Below are 20,152 nucleotides of genomic sequence, written 5' to 3'. Positions count from 1 at the left end.
TTTCATAATTTCTTTCTCAGTCTGTTTGTTCTTTGAGTAGAGGAAGGCTACTTATTTGCTTGAATTGAGTTTATTTCCAGCCACTTTGCTGAAGTTATCAGGCTTAGTAGTTCTCTGGTGGAATTTTTGGGGTCACATAAGTATACTATCATACCCTATGCAAATAGTGATGTTTTGACTTCTTCCTTTCCACCATCCAGGTTGCTTGCAGAAGAAGAGTTAGTCTTACTTCTGATCTCAGGTTTGTAGGTGCTCCTGGTGACTGGCTTTTGCCTTTCAACACAGGCAAAAACTGGAGGGTTGTTGCCTCTGACTGCTCCTTGGTACCTGTGCCCAGATAGCACAGAGGGCATTATGCTGGTTCCTCTTTGGTCAAGTATGTAGTTGTTTCATCTGAGCTCTCAATAGTGTCTGCACTTCTTTAAGACCAGCTCTCTCCCCAACAGGATTTGGGTATAGAGGGCTGTGGGACTGGTTCAGTTCAGTTCCAGGTGCAGGGAGAATGCAAAGTTTCTTGCCACTGATTGCTCCTATATTTCTGTATCCAGAGGGTACTAGGCAGGTTCTACTTGCACTAGGAATGTGAGAAGAAGTGGCAGTCTTCCCTGAATTCTCAAGTTTGTCCGCACTTCTGAGAGTCCATCTCTCTCCACAATTGGATTTTGGTACAGAGGGATATGTCAGTTACCTTGATAATGCATATGATTTATATTGCTCAAATTCATATCAAAGTGTTGGGAACAATCACATTTAATCATTGAGCCATGTAGTTGGCACTGAAATCATGGTTTGATCCTGTTGACTTTCAGTTTCTTATGTCTTACACCCTGGGCCACTTAGAACAAGGTATGAGCATACACAGGTAGATGCATGGGAGAGAGAAAACATCCTTCTGCTGAATCAGATAATCAAAGTGGCACCATTATTTTTAGAGTCCACACAGCCTCTCCCCACCTTGAGGATGCAATAGCATGAATCCTCAGTGTCCTCATTAAACCTTCTGCATCAGTGTTAGTCTAATGAAGATTCTCAAGGAAGAGCTTTGCTTTCTCAATTATCCTGCTTTAGGTTAGTCCTTTCCAAGATTCACACTCTTTATTCATGTCTTTCTACTTGCATTTTAAAATAGTACAAAGAATTTTTTCTGTGCAATGCTGACACACAGTTGCACATCTATGTTTCTGTGCTAGGAATGGAGAAATAATTCAATTGATAAGAGCCTTTGTTGATCCAACATAAGTTTCTGAGTTTCAATTTAATTTACTGGTACTCAAATTCATATTTTTGCAAATTTTAGAAACTTTATTTTTGCATAAGCTGACTATACTCCCACTGTGCTTATATGTACCATATTATCAATCTCTGTATTGAGGATATCTAGATTGTTTCTGTTTTACTACAATTTTGAATAATGTAGTAGTGAAAATGGTTGAGAAACATTATTATTTGTTTCTGGATACAGACATCTTTGCAAATATACATAGAAAGAATAAATCTGGGTCATATCATGCACCTGTCATTTTTTAAAAAACTTCCACACAGAAGTGAACAAAGGCACTTTTTTAATACTGCCACATTTTCAGTTAAGTGCATTGAAGTATGTAGGGTTGACCTTTTCCCAAATTTTCACCAGCACTTGATGCACATTTTTCCTTCATAAAGACAATTTAGATTATGTTAAAATAAAATAAAGTATTTTAAAATTTCATATCTATTATAAGTATGTAGAACATATCAGGTGCCAGTTATGTTTCTTCTGTGAAAATCCCCCTGTTTTGTTTGTTTCTTTGTTTATCTATTGTTTTTCTGGTCTCACTATATAGCCCTGGCTGAGCTGAAATTCACTCTGTAGACTAGGTAAGCCCAGAGACCACAGAGATGGGACATTTCCTGATTCCCAAATGGTGAATTCAAGGCATTCATCTGTAAGCCTGGCTCATCAGCTTATAAACTGGCTGATATTTTAAATTCTTTTTAGTGTATGTATCAGCATTGATCATTGTCCCCATGAGAGAAGCTCATGTGTCCTTAACCAGGAATATATTCATGGTATTATTGTAGGTTCGAGGCACTTGGAGAATTGAGTTCATCTAGGGAGGGGAATTCATTAGGATGGAGTCATGTTGGTGTTACCCTTCAGGAGTTAAGCCTAGAAAATCTCCCTGAACAAGTGAACATAAAACAACAATATGTAAATTGAATGGAATACAAGAAAGGAGAAACTTTGATATGAGACACTCTGGTGTATGATGCCAGCTATATATAAGCTGAATATGTTGAACAAACCCTTTATTCTAGCACTTTTATGAGGAAGGTATAAGGATAAGCAACCAAGATAATTCTTGGCTATAAAGCAATTTGCAGAATAGTCTAGGTAATAAGAGAACCTATGCCATCAAACAAACAAAATAAAAAATATATTCCAATGAATAAAGATGAGATGACTCAACAGATTAAGAGTTCTTGCCACCAAGCTGGATAACCAAAATTGACTCCCTCACTTTATAACTGACAATTTACTTCTCCCTGAACACAGTTTCATATGGATCATGGTTTGAGCACATCCGTGGCTGGCTGTCCATGAGAGAATGGGACAACTTCTTGGTACTGTATTATGAAGACATGAAAAAGGTGAGCATCCATCTTACAATCACCACACAATTAAGAGCTAGACTCTACAATGAAAAAGCTTACTGAGAACTGTGATTTTTTGTTTGTTTTGACTTTTTCAAAATTATCTTGTATTAATTAAAACAACTTTTAAATGTGAGTGTATTTTATCATATTCACCCTCTCCCAGAGGCTTTCCAGATGATCTATGCCTCCTTATTCGCCCAAATTTAAAGTTTTTCCACAAAATATGTAGTACAAGAACAAGCCTCCCAAATCAAGAAAAGAAAATATAAAAGAATGCAATATAAAATAATGTGCTGAATATTTGTACATGTGTCACAGGCTAGAAAAGTCTGAGAGGAGCGAACTTTAATTAAGAAAATGTCTCCATAAGATCTAGGTCTAGGCAGTTCTGCAAGCATTACCATAACCATTGATTGAAGGGGAAGGGCCCAACCCTCACAGGAGCTGTCATCCATGAGTTCTTTAAGAAAATAGGGTATATGTAGTATGGTAAAGGAGGCAGCAGGCAGCATGCTTCTATTGCCTAAGCATCATTTCCAACCACAAGGTTCCTGCACATTTTAACATCTTGTCCTGACATCCTGCAATGATGTATAATAGTGATATGTAAGTTCAAGTGAAATGAGATGTGATAAAAGAAAAACTATCATATAGAAATTAAACCAGTCAAAACAACAAAACTAATAGAATCTAATTAAAAGTACTAGGATCCAAGGTCCACACATTCACTCACTCAGGAATCTCATGAAAACACTAAACTTGAGACAATGTTATAGACAGAGAGTATGTGGGACAGACACACCCAAGCTCTGTCCATGCTGCTTCCCTCTCTGTTAGTCCATATCACTTTGTGCTCTCAATTTTCTCTTTCTTTAACAATCTATTATGCCTTTCTTTTGCAGGGTTCCCTGATCTCTGAAAAGAGGGATTTGATAGAGATGTCCATTTAGGGTGTTTCACACTATTTAATTATTTATTATTTAATTTATTGCTGTAGGTTTCTATATTTGTCCCCATTGGCTGCAAGAGGAAGTTTCTTTGATGATGCTTAAGCAAGGCACTGTTCAATGCATATAGGATAAAATAATGAGGAGTCATTTTACTACTATTTTATTCTTTTTAAGATCAATATTTTGTTTTACCACAGGGCCCTGGGCTATCTAGTCTCAGGTCCATGGTCACCCATGTAGTTTACGATACAGACTTAATATCATGGAATGGGAATTAATTCAAATCAGTTATTGGTTTTATATTCCCATAAGCTTTGAGCCACCACTGACCTAACTTATCTCACAAGTAGTACAGCAGTATTGATAGAAGGATTTGTGTCCAGCTTGGATTTCTCTTTGTGAGCAGGCAAAGTGCCTTTCTGTACTAAAGGGACACTAGGATGTAAGGGTGGATGTTCCCTCTAGGGACCAACTTCACATTCATTTATTTGTATAGGTGTTGTCTTTATCAATTGGGGACTTGCTGTCAGTTTGTTGAGAGCAATTTCTAATCTTATCAACAGTCTGTTTTTTTTTTTTTTTTTTTGGTTGTTGTTGATGGTGAATCGAGGGGGATCCACTTAGACATCAGCACAATTAGATGTAACACAATCCTAATACTGGAATTTTTCATTCATTCATTCTCTTTCTTTGGAACAAGAGGTGGCCATTATTTGGTGATTTCACTTTGAACACTTTCATATATGCATAGATTTTAGGAAGTTTCCACTGCTTTAGGTTTCAATTCTACCTCTCAAATGTCTCTTAATTTTACCTGTCTTTCCACATACTCCCTTTCAAAACCCCCTCTCTCTTCCCCTTTCCCACTTGATTCCTAAATCCTAGCTCTTGAACATGCTTTCATAGTTTGTTCTGTATATTTAATTTTTGAATTATTATGTGCTCAGGGAACTTTTTTCCTGGTCCAATCTACTTGGTATTCTGTATGCTTCATGAATGTTGATAGGCATCTCTTTCTTCAGGTTAGTACTTTTCTATTATTTTGTTAAAAAATATTTGCTGTGCCTTTGACTTGACTTTCCTTTTCTTCTTCTATTTCTATTATTCATAGATCTGGTCTTTTCATTGTAGTGACCCAGATTTTGTGGATATTATGTGCCAGGAGTTTAATATTTTATCATTTATAACATTAAATGTAATATTAATATTAATACTTAATTTATTTATTTTTCTTTAATATTTTCTTCAATGTATTCCTTTCTTCTATAATGTCTTCAATACCTAAGGTTCTCTATTCTAGCTATTGTAGTTATTGGGGAAGCTTGCCTCTGTGATACTGGTTTGAGTTCCAAAAATGTCCTTTTTGAGATTTCTTTCAATTTGGATTTCATGCATTGTTTCTCTTTCTACTCAGGAGGAAGTCCGTTCAACTCATTTTTTTTCTCCTGTTTCTTTGTGATTTATAGATTTCTTTAAGGGAGATATTAATTTCTTTTTAAAAGACCACTATCATATTTATAATTTGTTTTAAAGATTTTTTTCCTTTTGCCTCAGCTATGGTGAAATATTCAGGATGTGCTGTAACAATTGGTGGCCTCTAGTGGATATATATTGTCCTGGTTGTTATTTTTTTTCATTGGAATTTAGGCTTTATACTGGCTGGTTTTGTGTGTCAATTTGACACAAGCTGGAATTACCACAAATTTTAATACCTCCCTTAAGGAAATGCCTCCATGAGATCCAGCTGTAAGGTATTTATCAATCCATGATTATTGTGGTTGGACCCTTGTGGGTGGTACCAATCCTGGGCTGGTACTCATGGTTTCTGTAAGAAACCAAGCTGAACAAGCCAGGGGAAGCAAGCCTGTAAGTAACATCCTTTCATGGTCTCTGTATCAGCTCCTGCTTCTTGACCTGCAGGAGTTCCACTCCTGACTTCCTTTGGTAATGAAATATAAATTGAATATACCCTTCTCTCCCAAATTTACTCCTTGGTCATGATTTTGTGCAGGAATAGACACTGTGACTAAGACAGGCATCTTAGATTAGGAAGATAATCAGTTTAGGTGCTGATAGCTGGTCTTGTCTTTATTGGGTGGGAGTTTTGTTTCCTGGCTTCTGTTTCACTCTGGTTATTAAGATAATAGGGTAGATTTATTTATTCTGTAGAAACTAAATTGCAGTACCAGATTTCAGTGTTTGTGAGTCGTGGGACATCAGAGTTAGGCATATATATGTACTGGACTCAATAGAGGGACTACACAAGAGGGAGGACAGCAAGATATTCCACCAGGATCTGTTTAGTCGATCTCCTGGAAATGGGGTCAGAGAGTGAGGAGAGACCACAGAAGAAGGTTTGATAAAGTGGTGGGGATGAGACTCACAGAATCTATTTGAAGAACGTTCAGGGAAATGAAGATGTGAAGTGGACACCTAATTGCTTCCCTGATCATAATTGGGTGTAGCTTCCTCGGGAGTCCATTCTGGAGTTGAGGGCTGGGGCAAAGCAATTCTTTTACCAAAGTTTTGTGTTTTGCTGCAGAGATAAGTAGGTGTCTGTGTCATTGGACTTAAGACATGTTGGGAGAAGTGAAAGATTTATCTGTAGATAGCCTACCTGTTTCCATAACCAGACTATTCTGCTAATTTCCAGGAAGTGTTGAACTTGGGATCTGGAATAATCCAATAAGTGAAGGGCATAATTTTAGAAGGGAGTGGTCTTTGGATCCACTAGAGAAGGGAAGTGTTGTCACGTTGGTTTTTTTGTTTTTTTTTCTTTTTGTGTTTTGGATTGTTTTGGTTTTGTTTTGTTTATTTTGTCTTTTTTTGTTTTCTTTTTTTCTGCAGAACTAAGGATGAGACTTGGGCATGGGGTCTAGAAAAGCAGAGGGAAAGGTGAAGGTCTGCTGTCACCCTATCTGCTTCACTGAAAGGGTTGAGAAAAGTAATTATTGATTAAAAAAAGTACAACCATACGAAAAAACAAAACATGAAATTATCACAAAATAATTTGACCTCTTATTTTTCTCTCTCAGGAAGCAGGAAGATTACATGTAAAAAAGAATTTTCATTACAGTCATTTTCTTATATCTAGAATCTTTTACTTAATCATCATGAAATTAAATTTTCCCTAGGAAGGATCACTACTTAGCTGTCTGCTACACAGTAGTGCATATCCCCAATAGCCTCCTTTTTGACCATTCAACATTCTTTTCAGTTATTGTCATGATTGTTTTCTTTTGTATGAAATATTAAGTGGAACTGTGATAAATATGTAAAAACAAGTTTTAAACCAAGAAATCTTCATGGCCCCATTCAAAGCAAAACTTTTAATGTTCAAAGATTTTTATTTTTAATGCCTATCTCCTGCAAATAAACCAATTGCAGTAGTGCACAGATATTATTATGAAAATTAGAGATTTGATATAAAAAATGTTAAATTTGATGCCCACCTGAGCTGCAACCTGAGAAACTTATTCAAAACGAAATCTCTCAGAATTACCCCAAGTAATTAATATTGACAATATTTTATGAAACTTCTTTAAAGCAGTATTGTTTACACTTAGCCTAAGCAAACAGTATTATCTGGCATAAACACTAAACTATGTCTAAGTCTTTGTACATGTCCCTCCATTTGCCTTGATCATTGTCTAGCAGTATTTTATTAAGGTTCCTTAAATATCCCAGGGCAGGTTATGTACAGTTGTATATACTTTCCATGCCAGGACTTGAAAGGAAAAAGCCAGTTAGATGGATCACTGATCTCTTTGAGCTTGAAGTACAGTGGTCTCCATAGCAACTTCCACTGCATAAGACAAAACTCCATATTGAGGCAGTGTCTTAAAAAAAATCTTAGTATACTTAGTGAGTTTATCAGCACAAATATTTTACAATGACACTATTGAGATGGAGGTGCAAGTGGCTGAAGTTCAATGTCTTTATTCTCTACAAAGCAAGTTTAAGTTTAACCTTGGTTCTATGAGAACATAGCTCTAATATTTTTTCCTCCCTAAAAAGAAACACATCCTTTGTCATTTTTCAATATATACATGTTTTGTATGTATTACCTGACATTATTCCATAGTGTTTTCTAGCCTAAATCCTATTCATGCTCCCTAATTTATTGATGCCCCTTCTTTGCATCCATTTTCTCATTCTCCATTTACAGACTTCTTCACATCTGTTATCTCAGAGCTTTCTGTTTATCACCTTCATTTCTGTTTCTTCTACTTTCAGGATACAATGGGATCCATAAAGAAGATATGTGACTTCCTGGGGAAAAAATTAGAGCCAGATGAGCTGAATTTGGTCCTCAAGTATAGTTCCTTCCAAGTCATGAAAGAAAACAACATGTCCAATTATAGTCTCATGGAGAAGGAACTGATTCTTCCTGGTTTTACTTTCATGAGAAAAGGTAATGAGATTGTCTCTCTTCAAAATATGTCAGAAAACATTAAGATCTTTTTTGTGAAAAAGAATCTCTAGGAAAGTGTTTGAAATGTACAAACAATCACTGTTCACCACTGATAGCTTCTCACAAATATTACAGGTGAATATTTTTATGGAGAAGATGGGGGCATCAAACACTGTGAAAAGTTGATTTATTCTGGGAGATGACCTTGGGATTGACAATAGGTCATGTTCATTAACTTTAGTGAAAAAAATGGTAAAGTAGTCATGTTTGTATTGGGTATTGTAAAGTTCACTTTATCACAATCCTAAACTCTAAACTATAAAAAATGCAATAGAGTAGACCAAATGTATCTAAGATGATAAACACAGAATGATAAAAATTACATTAACACCTGGAAAAGATGTTGAACAGTACAATAGTGCAACCCTAGAATAGGGCAGAGTAGACAAAAAAAAGACTAAGAAAATTCTCTAGGGTTAAAATCTGATGGTTTCAATTTATGTGTATGAGTACTCTGTTTGTGCCAGAAGAGGGCATGAAATTTCATTACAGATGCTTGTGAGCCATCATGTGGTGACTTTTAATTAAACTCAGGAACTCAAGAAAAGTAGTCAGTGCTCATAACACCTTAACAATCTCAGCAGCCTCTTTCTTAAATGGAGGAAAACTTGGAGCAATGTCACTAAGTTCAGAAACTAGACAAGGCTAAACAATCTAACCCTATGTTTTAAATATAGTGCTTCAGGTCCTAGGTTTAGCAATCAGACAACAAAAAGAGGTCAAAGGAATTAAAATTGGAAATGAAGAAGTTAAAACCTTACTAATTGCAGATGATATGATGGTATATTTAAGTGACAGCAAAAATTCCACCAGAGATTTCGAAAACATGATAAACAACTTCAACAAAGGACTGGATATATCATTAAATTAAACAAAGACATACCCTTCTTCTTCTAAAAGGATAAACAGGCAGATAAAAGAAATTAGGAAAATAACACCCTTTTCCATAGTCACAAATAATATAAAATATCTTGAAGTGACTCTAACCAGGCAACTGAAAATCTGCATGATGAGAACTTTAAGCCTGTGAAAAAGGAAATAGGAGTTCTAAGAAGATAGAAAGATGTGCCATGCTCATGGATTGGCAGGACTAAGATAGTAAAAATGGCTATCTTGCCGAAAGAATCTACACATTCAATACAATCTCCATAAAAATTCCAACTCAATTCTAAAAAAGATTTAGAAAGATCAATTTTCAAATTCATTTGGAATAAAAAAAAAACAAGGAAAGGAAAATCTATTCTCAACAATAAAAGACCTTCTGGGGGAATAAACACCCCTGACCTAATAATTTACTATAGAGCAATCAGGATAAAAACTGAACTGTATTAGAACAAAGACAGGCAGGCAGATCATGGAATGTAATTGAAGATGCAGAAATGAACCCACAAAACTATTGTCACTTTATCTTTGAAAAAGAAGCTGAAACCCTCCATTGGAAAAAAGACAGCCTTTTCAACAAATGAAGGACATCCATATAAAATCAGATACACTGAAACTAATTGAAAAGTAAGAGAGGAAAACCCTCAAACACTTAGGCACAAGGAAAAATTTCCTAAACATTACACCAATAGCTTAAGATCTGAGATCAAGAATCAACAAATGGGACCTCATAAAATTGCCATTTTTCTGTAAGGAAATGAACACTGTCAATAGGACAGAGAGGTAACAAATAAATTGGGAAAAGATCTGTACCAATCTTACATCTGAGAGAGGGCTAATGCCCAATATATACAAATAACTCAAGAAGTTAGACACCAGAGAATCAAATAACTCTATTAAAATGGGGTATAGGGCTAAACAAAGAATATTTAACTGAAGAATATGGGATGGCCATGAAGCCACAAATGACATCTCCAATATACTTTGCCATCTGGGAAATGCAAATCAAAACAACCCTGAGATTCCACCACACATCAGTCAAGATGGCTAAGGTCAAAACTTCATGTGGCAGTACATGCTGGTGAGGATGTGGAGAAATAGGAACACTCCACCATTGCTGGTGGGAGTACAAGCTGGTACAAACACTCTGGAAATCAATCTGGTGGTTCCTCAGAAAATTGGACATAGTACTACATGAAGGCCCAACTAAACTACTCCTGGGCATATACCCAAAAGATGTTCCAATATATAACAAGAACACATTCTCCACTATGTTCATAGCAGCCATATTTATAATATCTAGAAGCTATAAAGAACCAAGATGTCCTTGAACAGATGAATGGATACAGAAAATGAAGTACACTTACATAATGGAGTACTACTCAGCTTATTAAACCAATCATGTCACGGATTTCTTAAGCAAATGGATGGAACTAGAAAATATCTTCCTGAGTGAGGTAACCCAATCACAACAAAAACCCCAAATATGATGCACACCCACTAATAAGTCGATATAAGCCAAAAAGATGAGAATAACAAGGATACAATTCACAGACCATATGAAGTTTAATAATAAGGAAGACCTTAGTGTGTCTTATCCAGTCATTCATAGAAGGATGAACATAATATTCAACAGGAGGAAATACGAAGTTAAATTGTGGAGCAGGGACTGAAGGAATTTCCTAAAGAGACTGCCCCACCTGAGGATTCATCCCTTTACAGTCATCAAACCTAGACTTCATTGCAAATGCCAAGAAGTGCTTGCTGACAGAAGCCAGACATAGGTGTCTCCTGAGAGCCTATTTCAGAGCCTGACAAATACAGAGGCAGATTCTCACAACAAGCCATTGGACTGAGAACAGGTTACTTAATGAAGGAGTTAGAGAAAGAATTGAATGAGTGGAACATGCTTGCGTCTCCATAGGAAGAAATACAATATCAACCATCCAGAACCCCCAGAGCTGCCACGTACTAAACCACCAAAGAGTAAACATGGAATGACCCATGACCCCAGCTGCATGTCTAGCAGAGGATGGCCTTTTTGGGCATCAATGGGAGGAGAGACCTTGGTCCTGTGAAGGCTCAAAGCACTATTATAGGGGAATGTCAATGATGGGAGGCAGGATTGGGTTAGAGGGTAGAGAGGCAGCCTCAAAGAGTCAGGGGGAGGGGCAATGGAATATGGGGTATCTGGAGTGAAAACTGGGAAAAGGGATTACATTTGAAATGTAAATAAAGAAAATATCCAATAAAAAAACTGACAGCATTTGTCAACCTATGTTAGATTACTTTATGTTCATGACCTTTTCTTTTTTGAATTGTCTCTCCTGGAAAGGGAATTTCATTTCTCTGCATGTCTCTGCCACATCTCTGTCCTGCAAACAGATTGTGTGTGTGTGTGTGTGTGTGTGTGTGTGTGTGTGTGTGTGTGTGTGTGATTTCATAGCTATGCAAATAAGGTATGACTTTGCCAGAATGAATCAGACCTTGAGCCTTACCCAGACTTGATTAGGTATTGATAGGTTAGATGAAACTGAGAGTAGAAGAAAAAGGGTGTTGGTCATTTAACAGTGAATATGAACATCGGTGAAAGCAAAGGAAGTAAAGAGATATGGATTTAATTTTTTCCATAATTTAAGTGCATCAGCCTTTACCTTCAGTTCTCCTCTGCTTCAGAGTGAGATTTTATACTAGCAAAAAAAAATCAGGAGTTTCCATAGATAATGAAATCAAATACTTACCAGATTGTATTTAATCTGATACTCTTAGTAACCTCATAATAGGAAATTTTGACACAAAATTAAGCACTATATGTCACCATTCACTACAAGAAAATGGGCATCTATATACTAGATATTAAGGCCCCTGGAAGAATACACTGCTGTTGCCATATTAACTCATACTCCTCCACTGCAGACTCAGTGGAGACATATTTCTCTGCACTAGAACTGAAGGTCTCACCTAAAAGAAGTAGTCTGTTCTCAGATTACCTATAATGAATCAGAATTTGGCAGGGGTAAAACAGTATATGAATATAAAATTATGTTATCAAATACCTAAAATATCAAGAAGCTCTGCTAATATCAAAGGGATAAGGAAACTGACGAGCAAAAACTTTAGCGGAGACACATCAGAACAGATGGAAAAGAAATTAAGACAAATTTCCATGACAACAATTATTATTTGTGCTTTTCCAGGAAGTTTCTTCTAGGATGAGACCGCACATGGATTTAATCTCTTCCAAATGTACATACTCTTTGTCATGTAGGATAGATTATAGGAGCAATACATACATACATACATGCATGAATGCATGCATGAATGCACGCATGAATGCACGCATGAATGGATGCATAAAACCGTAATATAATTCTGTCAAAGTACTTGATCAGACTTCATAAATCTTTTGTATTTTAATTACCCTAGTGATTATATGTGGCATATTTTTGCATTTGAAAATAACTATTATTTTGGGGGATTATATTTCTTAAACTAGTGTGATGCATAGGTAGTAAGCGATGTACCTCTGGAAACCAGGTCACTAGTTGGGGATACCAAATTCATTACCAATCTGCTTCACTACCTTATTATAGAGGAAAATAAAATGGATCTGAGTAGGAACAATTTTGAAAGGAAAAAGAACATAAACATATTATTTGTCTTCTCAATTTCTATATCAGATTGGTGGTGTTTTTGAATCATCCGTGTATGAACAAGTCAAATATTAATTCTAATCGCAATTTCATTATTTATCATTAAATAACCCAATTCCCTAAATCATAAATCTTTAAAATTCTGTATTAAATGTTAGACTTGCTTTAGATTGAAATAAGTCACTACACCAATTTTCCCATATTCTTTAATTCTTCTTCTTGAGTCACAAGTAAAATATATTTTATTGTCTCTGGAGAGCTACTTTTTCAGCTTTATCCAGTAGACTCGATCATTCAAGTTGATGAGATGAATGTGGATTTAACCTCTAAGCAATAATTTTCCACATGCAATTGTAGTCATTGTAATTCCACAATTATATACAGCAGGAAATGCAAACTAGAGATATGTTCACCATCATTCAATCCCTGTTTGATTGACAAGACTTTTGTAAAGGCAATACCACAATCAGGACATGTGTAGGAAGTATCTTCTGACAAACTTCAAAAGTCCAAGCTCTCATTACTTCACAGTGTATGTTTACTCTACAAAGTACTAGGGCCATTTACTATTTTTACTGGTATTTTCAGAAGACAATGATCAGAGATGCAAAGGGAAGGTGACCGATGGAATGCAGAAGAAGCCTGCCATGTGCAGGCCAAAACGAAAAGTCTACAATGGTCTGAACAAAATACCATGATGTGAGAGCTGCACCCTCCAGAAAAATGAGGAAAACCCTTTTCAAGAAGAATTAACCTACCATATGTTTGGCTTATCCTGCCATCTGGCTTATCCTTCCATCTGAGGCACACAAGTTTGGGTAGATTTTTAGAAAATATTAATGAAAATAAATGTACATCTGTAAAGTGCAAAGGATTTTGACATAGGTGGACTTTGAACTCCATGTGTGTACCTCCAAAGATCTGTTTTTCTCAGATGGATTGCTTTATTCTATTGTGAAGCCAAATTGAATTTGTTGAGATTCTTGTAGTCCAGCTTCTATCTGGTTTGGCTTATCAGGATCCAGACATGCTGTGGAAAACAGTAAGAAAACTTGGTTTAATAATGAATAATGTAAGAAACCTGAGAGTAGCAATGGATACTGATAGGCACCCTTCTATTCAGAAGACATTTTATATTCATATTAGTTAATGGTATATTATTTGAATATGCTGTATTAGTGATTTACATTTTTATTACTTCTTTATATATTTTTTAATATAGACCACAGGGGGATTAAAATTAACTTATATGATAAAACAGAAAGAAAGAAATGTGATAAAGAAAAGCATGAGTTCTATTGTCGATCTTTTTGGATTCCATTCCACATCCATCACTATCACACTGGGGAAATCTCAAAGACTAATTTTTCCTCATCAGCAAAATTAGAGCACTGCCTATGCCTTTCTCACAAAATCTTGAATTCAATAAAAAAATTCCATGCTGAGTGCGTCCTATAGGTCTGTCACTCTTTGTGAAATGAATTATTTAGTAATTTAAGAAACACTTGCTTTTGAAATATATTAGATGCATATTCTGTGCATATATTTAAAGCAGAAATACATGGAACACATCACAGTGCCACAGCTAGGCAATACAGAAAGAATGGGCACTGTGGGGTAGTAAATGGAAGAAAGATGGTATGAGAATTTTACTGCGTCATTAATAAGGACCAAGATGTAATTATATGAAAGATATTATGCCTCTGGTGTGAAGCAAGACACAACACAGCATGAGCAGTTGAACAATTTCTATGGCTAAATTTAAAGACCTTCTGTAATGGAGTAGTGAAAACCAATGTGTGGTCAAAAGAGACGGTGCTGCAAAGGTTAGGGGCTGAAATTGTACAGATCCTCATGCATCACAAAACAACGTGGCTGAGTGAAACAGTACTCCTGCAATGTTGTCAGCTGGGACTGTCTGAGTAACCTGCTTCCTGTGGGAAAATCAAAGCAGCTGAACTTCTGCTCATAACTGTATATGCAGCACTCATGTAAACACACACACATAAGTTTATCTTTTTAAAGATATTATTTGAAAGTTGCTTGCATGCTGTAAAGAACTTCTATAAGTAAACACTAAAATGTAGATAGTACAGTTGAAGTCTGTTTTGATAATTGAGATGATAAACACTCTTGAGTTGGCTAATGTGATAGAAACATTTGATGGGAAGTAGGAATAATCTGGATAAATAAAAAGGTCAAGTCAGTGTTGCTGCTCTTAGATTGTCTAGCATATAGGTTGGGTGAGGAAAAGGTAGGACATAATTTCCACAGGGGAAGAAGTCTGTATATATGATTTCAGGGATTAAGTATGTTTCTACAGAAAATGGTAGTTTGCTTTATTAACTGTGAGGTCTTTATCAAACAGATGGTAAGAGCACATGATGGGAGGAGACAGAGCAGTGTAAGTCCACTATTAACCCACCTATATGTTTGCTTCACATTTCCAGGCACAACTAATGACTGGAAGAATCACTTCACAGTAGCCCAAGCTGAAGCCTTTGATAAAGTGTTCCAGGAGAAAATGGCCGGTTTCCCTCCAGGGATGTTCCCATGGGAATAAATTTTCAAAAGTTTTAAATATTTTATGAACACTGATGTTTATGTTTATGTTGTTCTATGATGTCTGAATAACTGAATGTGGTCGTTGAATAAATCCTGTTCTGGAATTGTGAAAGTAATTTTTTAAAAGATAGTATTACTAATACTAGTAGTATCAGCAGTGGTGGTGGTGGTGGTGGTGGTGGTGGTGGTGGTGGTGGTGGTGGGTGTACCTTTCAGTTTGTAGTACCTTCAGATGCCAGAAGACTGCACTGGTACTAGGGACCTGCAGTTTCATTAAGCTGTAAACTTCTTGCTTTGGGTGCTAGAAACTGACCTCAGGTCCTCTGCCTAAACAATACAGTACTACTAATATCTCCCCATTTTTTAGAGTCATGTCTTCAGCCTAGAATCATAGAGTCTTGAGTCATCAAATATTTGCTACTTTTATTAATGTTTTATAGTATATTATCAGCAAATTCCTATTTATTTACTAGAATTCCAGCTTTAATACATTTTATTTTCTTTTACAAGTAATTTATTTGGGGTTTTATTTATTGGGAATGGATATAAGAAAACATTCTCAGTGTGATGCTATGGAAATTAAACATGTATTAATTAGTACTTACATATTTATCATACTTTGCACAAATATCACCTTAAATTTTGCTGAAAAAACATATATGTATATATATTATTTTTCTCTTTTTTCATTTATTTATTTCCTTATTTATTCACTTTTCATGATGGTTGCAGCCATCTTTTCTCCTCTCCATCCCACACTGATAACTTCCTCCCTCTGCCTCCTCTTCTCTTCTCCTCAAGGAATGGGGGCCCTGCTATCCTCCCTCTTAGGGAAGAACCCACCATGGCACATCAAATCGAATCAGGACTGACTTTCCTAATGAGTCCAGTGAAAGCAGCCCAACTATGAGAAAGTGATCCAAAGGCAGGGAACAGAGTCAAAGTCAGAGACTGCCCATGCCTCAATTGGTTTTCTAGAGACTCATATGAAGACTAAGATTCACAATAGCTACTTACGTGTAGGCGGCCTAGGTCCAATTAGTGCATATACTCTTTGGTTCATGGTTCAGTCTTTGGGAGCCAATATAGGCCCAGGTTACTTGCCTCTGTAGATCTTCTTCTGGTGATCTTGACTATTGCTGCTCCTTCAATCCTATACACAATTCTTCCTTAAGACTCCCTGAGCTCTGTCTAATGCTTGGATGTTGTTCTTGGTCTGTTTTCATCAAATGCTGGATAAAACCACGAAGATATCAGATATAGTAGACTCGTATTTGCAAGAATAGCAGAGTATCATTAAATAGTGTCAAGGGTTTGCTATCTGCCCTTGGTGTTATTGTAAAATTATAAAAAGGTTTGTATTTTCCCCCACTAGGTCCAGCACTGCAATGCCCAAAGATATCTAGTAGATATCTTGCCAGAAACGCACATCCCAATGCAGCCCAGTGTATCTGCCACCACACATACACCCAAACTCAATTCTCCACAAGAAAGAACACAAAACACAAAAACCTCTGATCCAATTGATAAGATATAATTGCTCACCTAATCATACAAAGCTCTGTACACATCCATGCCTTAAAAATATTCATAAAAACATAGAAATACACAGAGTGGAATCTTAACATCATCTTCCATGTTCTCTCCGTGGCTTTTCTTCCAGCCTCCCCAGTCTTTCCCCATTTCCATTATAGTCTCCTCCCTTCCCTCAAACTTTTCTCCCTTCTATCCTTGCTTCTCTTTCAGTGACAGACCTCATTCTGTCTTGTACCTTCCTATACATGCATGATGACATCATCCCAAAATTCACCCATTTTGTCTAACTTAAAAAAAACTTTCTCTCAAATGTAAACTGAGTACAACAATTATCACTTTGTAATTAAAAGCATAAAATATATATAACACCCAGTCAAGCACTTTATCAGTTAAATAGAACATTATTCCATTAAAGCTAAAGAAAGGCTTAAAAAGACAGATACCAGGTACCAAAGTTAAATCAGGAACAAATAAACCATCTAAACAACTCCATAACTCCTAAAGAAATAGAAGCAGTTATTAACAGCCTCCCAACCAAAAAGAGCCCAGGTCCAGATGTGTTCAGTTCATAATTCTATCAGACCTTCATAGAAGACCTCATACCGATACTGTCCAAACTATTCCACAAAATAGAAACAGACAGAGCACTACCAAATTCCTTCTATGAAGCCACAATTACTCTTATACTGAAACCTCACAAAGACCCAACAAAGAAAGAGAACTTCAGACCAATTTCCCTAATGAATATTGATGCAAATATACATAGGATTTTTGCAAACCAAATCCAAGAACACGTCAAAACGATCATCCATCATGATCAAGTAGGCTTCATTCCAGGGATGCAGGGATTGTTTAATATATGAAAATCCATCAATATAATCCACCATATAAAAAACTCAAAGGTAAGAACCACATGGTTATTTCATTAGATGCCGAGAAAGAATTTGACAAAATTCAACCTCCCTTCATTATAAAAGACATGGACAGATGAGGAATTCAATGCCCATATCTAGACATAATAAAAGCAATATACAGCAAACCAGTAGATAATATCAAACTAATTGGGGAGAAACTTGAAGCAATCCCATTAAAATCAGCAACTAGGCAAGGCTGCCCACTCTCTCCCTACTTATTCAATATAGTACTTGAAGTACTAGCTAGAGCAATTGGTCAGTGAAAGGAGGTCAAAGGAATACAAATTGGAAGGGAAGAAATCAAAATATCACCATTTGCCAATGATATGATAGTGTACATAAGCAACCCCAAAAGTTCCACCAGAGAACTAATTAACCTGGTAAACAAGTTCAGCAAATTGTCAGGGTACAAAATTTACTCAAACAAATCAGTAGCCTTCCTCTACTCACAGGATAAAGAGGCTGAGAAAGAAATTAAGGAAATGACACCATTCCCAATAATCCCAAATAACATAAAATATCTTGGTGTGACTTTAACCAAGCAAGTGAAAGATCTTTATGACAAGAACTTCAAATTTCTGAAGAAAGAACTTGAGGAAGACTTCAGAAGATGGAAAGATCTTCCATGCTCATGGATTTGCAAGATTAATATAGTAAAGATGGCCTTTTGTCAAAAGCAATATGCAGACTCAGTGTAATCCCTATCAAAATTCCTACTCAATATTTTATAGAGATAGAAAGAGCAATTTGCAAATTCATTTGGAATAACAACAAACCCAGGATAGTGAAAATTATACTCAACAATTAAAGAGCTTCTTGGGGAAATCAGCATCCCTGACTTCAAGCAGTAATACAGAGCAGTAGTCATAAAAACTGTATAGAATTGGTACAGAGATAGGCAGATTGATCAGTCGAACAGAATTGAAGACCTAGAAATGAACCCACAGACCTATAGCCACTTGATATGTGACAAAGGAGCTAAAGCCATACAATGGAAGAAAGATAGCATTTTCAACAAATGGTGCTGGTTCAACTGGCAGTCAGCATGTAGAAGAATGCATATTGGTCCATTCTAATCATGATGTACAAAGCTTAAGTATAAGTAGATCAAGGACCTCCACAAAAAACCAGATACTCTTAAGCTAATAGGATAAAAAGTGGGGAAGAGTCTTGAACACATGGGCGCTGGGGAAAATTTCCTGAACAAAACACCAATGGCTTATTCTCTAAGATCAAGAATCGACAAATTGGACCTCACAAAACTACAAAGCTTTTTTTTTTTTATTAACTTGAGTATTTCTTATTTACATTTCGAGTGTTATTCCCTTTCCCGGGTTCCGGGCCAACATCCCCCTAATCCCTCCCCCTCCCCTTCTTTATGGCTGTTCCCCTCCCCATCCTTGCCCCATTGCCACCATCCCCCCAGCAATAACGTTCACTGGGGGTTCAGTCTTAGCAGGACCAAGGGCTTCCCCTTCCATTGATGATCTTACTAGGATATTCACTGCTACCTATGAGGTCAGAATCCAGGGTCAGTCCATGTATAGTCTTTAGGTAGTGGCTTAGTCCCTGGAAGCTCTGGTTGCTTAGCATTGTTGTTCATAAGGGGTCTCGAGCCCCTTCAAGCTCTTCCAGTTCTTTACTGATTCCTTCAACTGGGGTCCTGTTCTCAGTTCAGTGGTTTACTGATGGCATTTGCCTCTGTATTTGCTGTATTCTGGATGTGTCTCTCAGGAGAGATCTACAACTGGCTCCTATCGGCCTGCACTTCTTTGCTTCATCCATCTTGTCTAATTGGGTGGCTGTATATGTATGGGCCACATGTGGGGCAGACTCTGAATGGGTGTTCCTTCTGTCTCTGTTTTAATCTTTGCCTCTCTATACCCAGCCAAGGGTATTCTTGTTCCCCTTTTAAAGAAGGAGTGAAGCATTCACATTTTGATCATCCTTGAGTTTCATGTGTTCTATGCATCTAGGGTAATTCAAGTATTTGGGCTAATAGCCACTTATCAATGAGTGCATACCATGTGTATTTTTCTGTGATTGGGTTACCTCACTCAGGATAATATTTTCCAGTTCCAACCATTTGCCTATGAATTTCATAAAGTCGTTGTTTTTGATAGCTGAGTAATATTCCATCGTGTAGATGTACCACCTTTTCTGTATCCATTCCTCTGTTGAAGGGCATCTGCGTTCTTTCCAGCTTCTGGCTATTATAAATAAGGCTGCGATGAACATAGTGGAGCACGTGTCTTTTTTATATGTTGGGGCATCTTGTGGGTATATGCCCAAGAGAGGTATAGCTTGATCCTCACGTAGTTCAATGTCCAATTTTCTGAGGAACCTCCAGACTGATTTCCAGAATGGTTGTACCAGTCTGCAACCCCACCAACAATGGAGGAGTGTTCGTCTTTCTCCACATCCTCGCCAGCATTTGCTGTCACCTGAGTTTTTGATTTTAGCCATTCTCACTGATGTGAGGTGAAATCTCAGTGTTGTTTTGATTTGCATTTCCCTTATGACTAAAGATATTGAACATTT

At 36.7% G+C, this 20,152-nt stretch overlaps 1 protein-coding gene across 1 annotated transcript in view; it reads left to right on the top strand.

Moving 5' to 3' along the window:
• LOC116893276 (carcinoembryonic antigen-related cell adhesion molecule 3-like) overlaps positions 1 to 15,273 on the top strand; it is a 26,596-nt gene extending 11,323 nt beyond the window's left edge. The window contains exons 3-5 of the mRNA XM_032895121.1: positions 2,537 to 2,631; positions 7,824 to 8,001; positions 15,047 to 15,273. Of these exons, the coding sequence (XP_032751012.1) occupies positions 2,537 to 2,631; positions 7,824 to 8,001; positions 15,047 to 15,159 (386 nt within the window). The 3' untranslated portion in view covers positions 15,160 to 15,273. The remainder of the gene's footprint in view (positions 1 to 2,536; positions 2,632 to 7,823; positions 8,002 to 15,046) is intronic.
• Positions 15,274 to 20,152: the final 4,879 nt, after the last annotated feature.

This window comes from Rattus rattus, chromosome 2 (assembly GCF_011064425.1).
Source record: "Rattus rattus isolate New Zealand chromosome 2, Rrattus_CSIRO_v1, whole genome shotgun sequence".
In the NCBI taxonomy this organism is placed as follows: Eukaryota; Metazoa; Chordata; class Mammalia; order Rodentia; family Muridae; genus Rattus; species Rattus rattus.
This window is presented reverse-complemented; position numbering and strand designations above follow the sequence as displayed.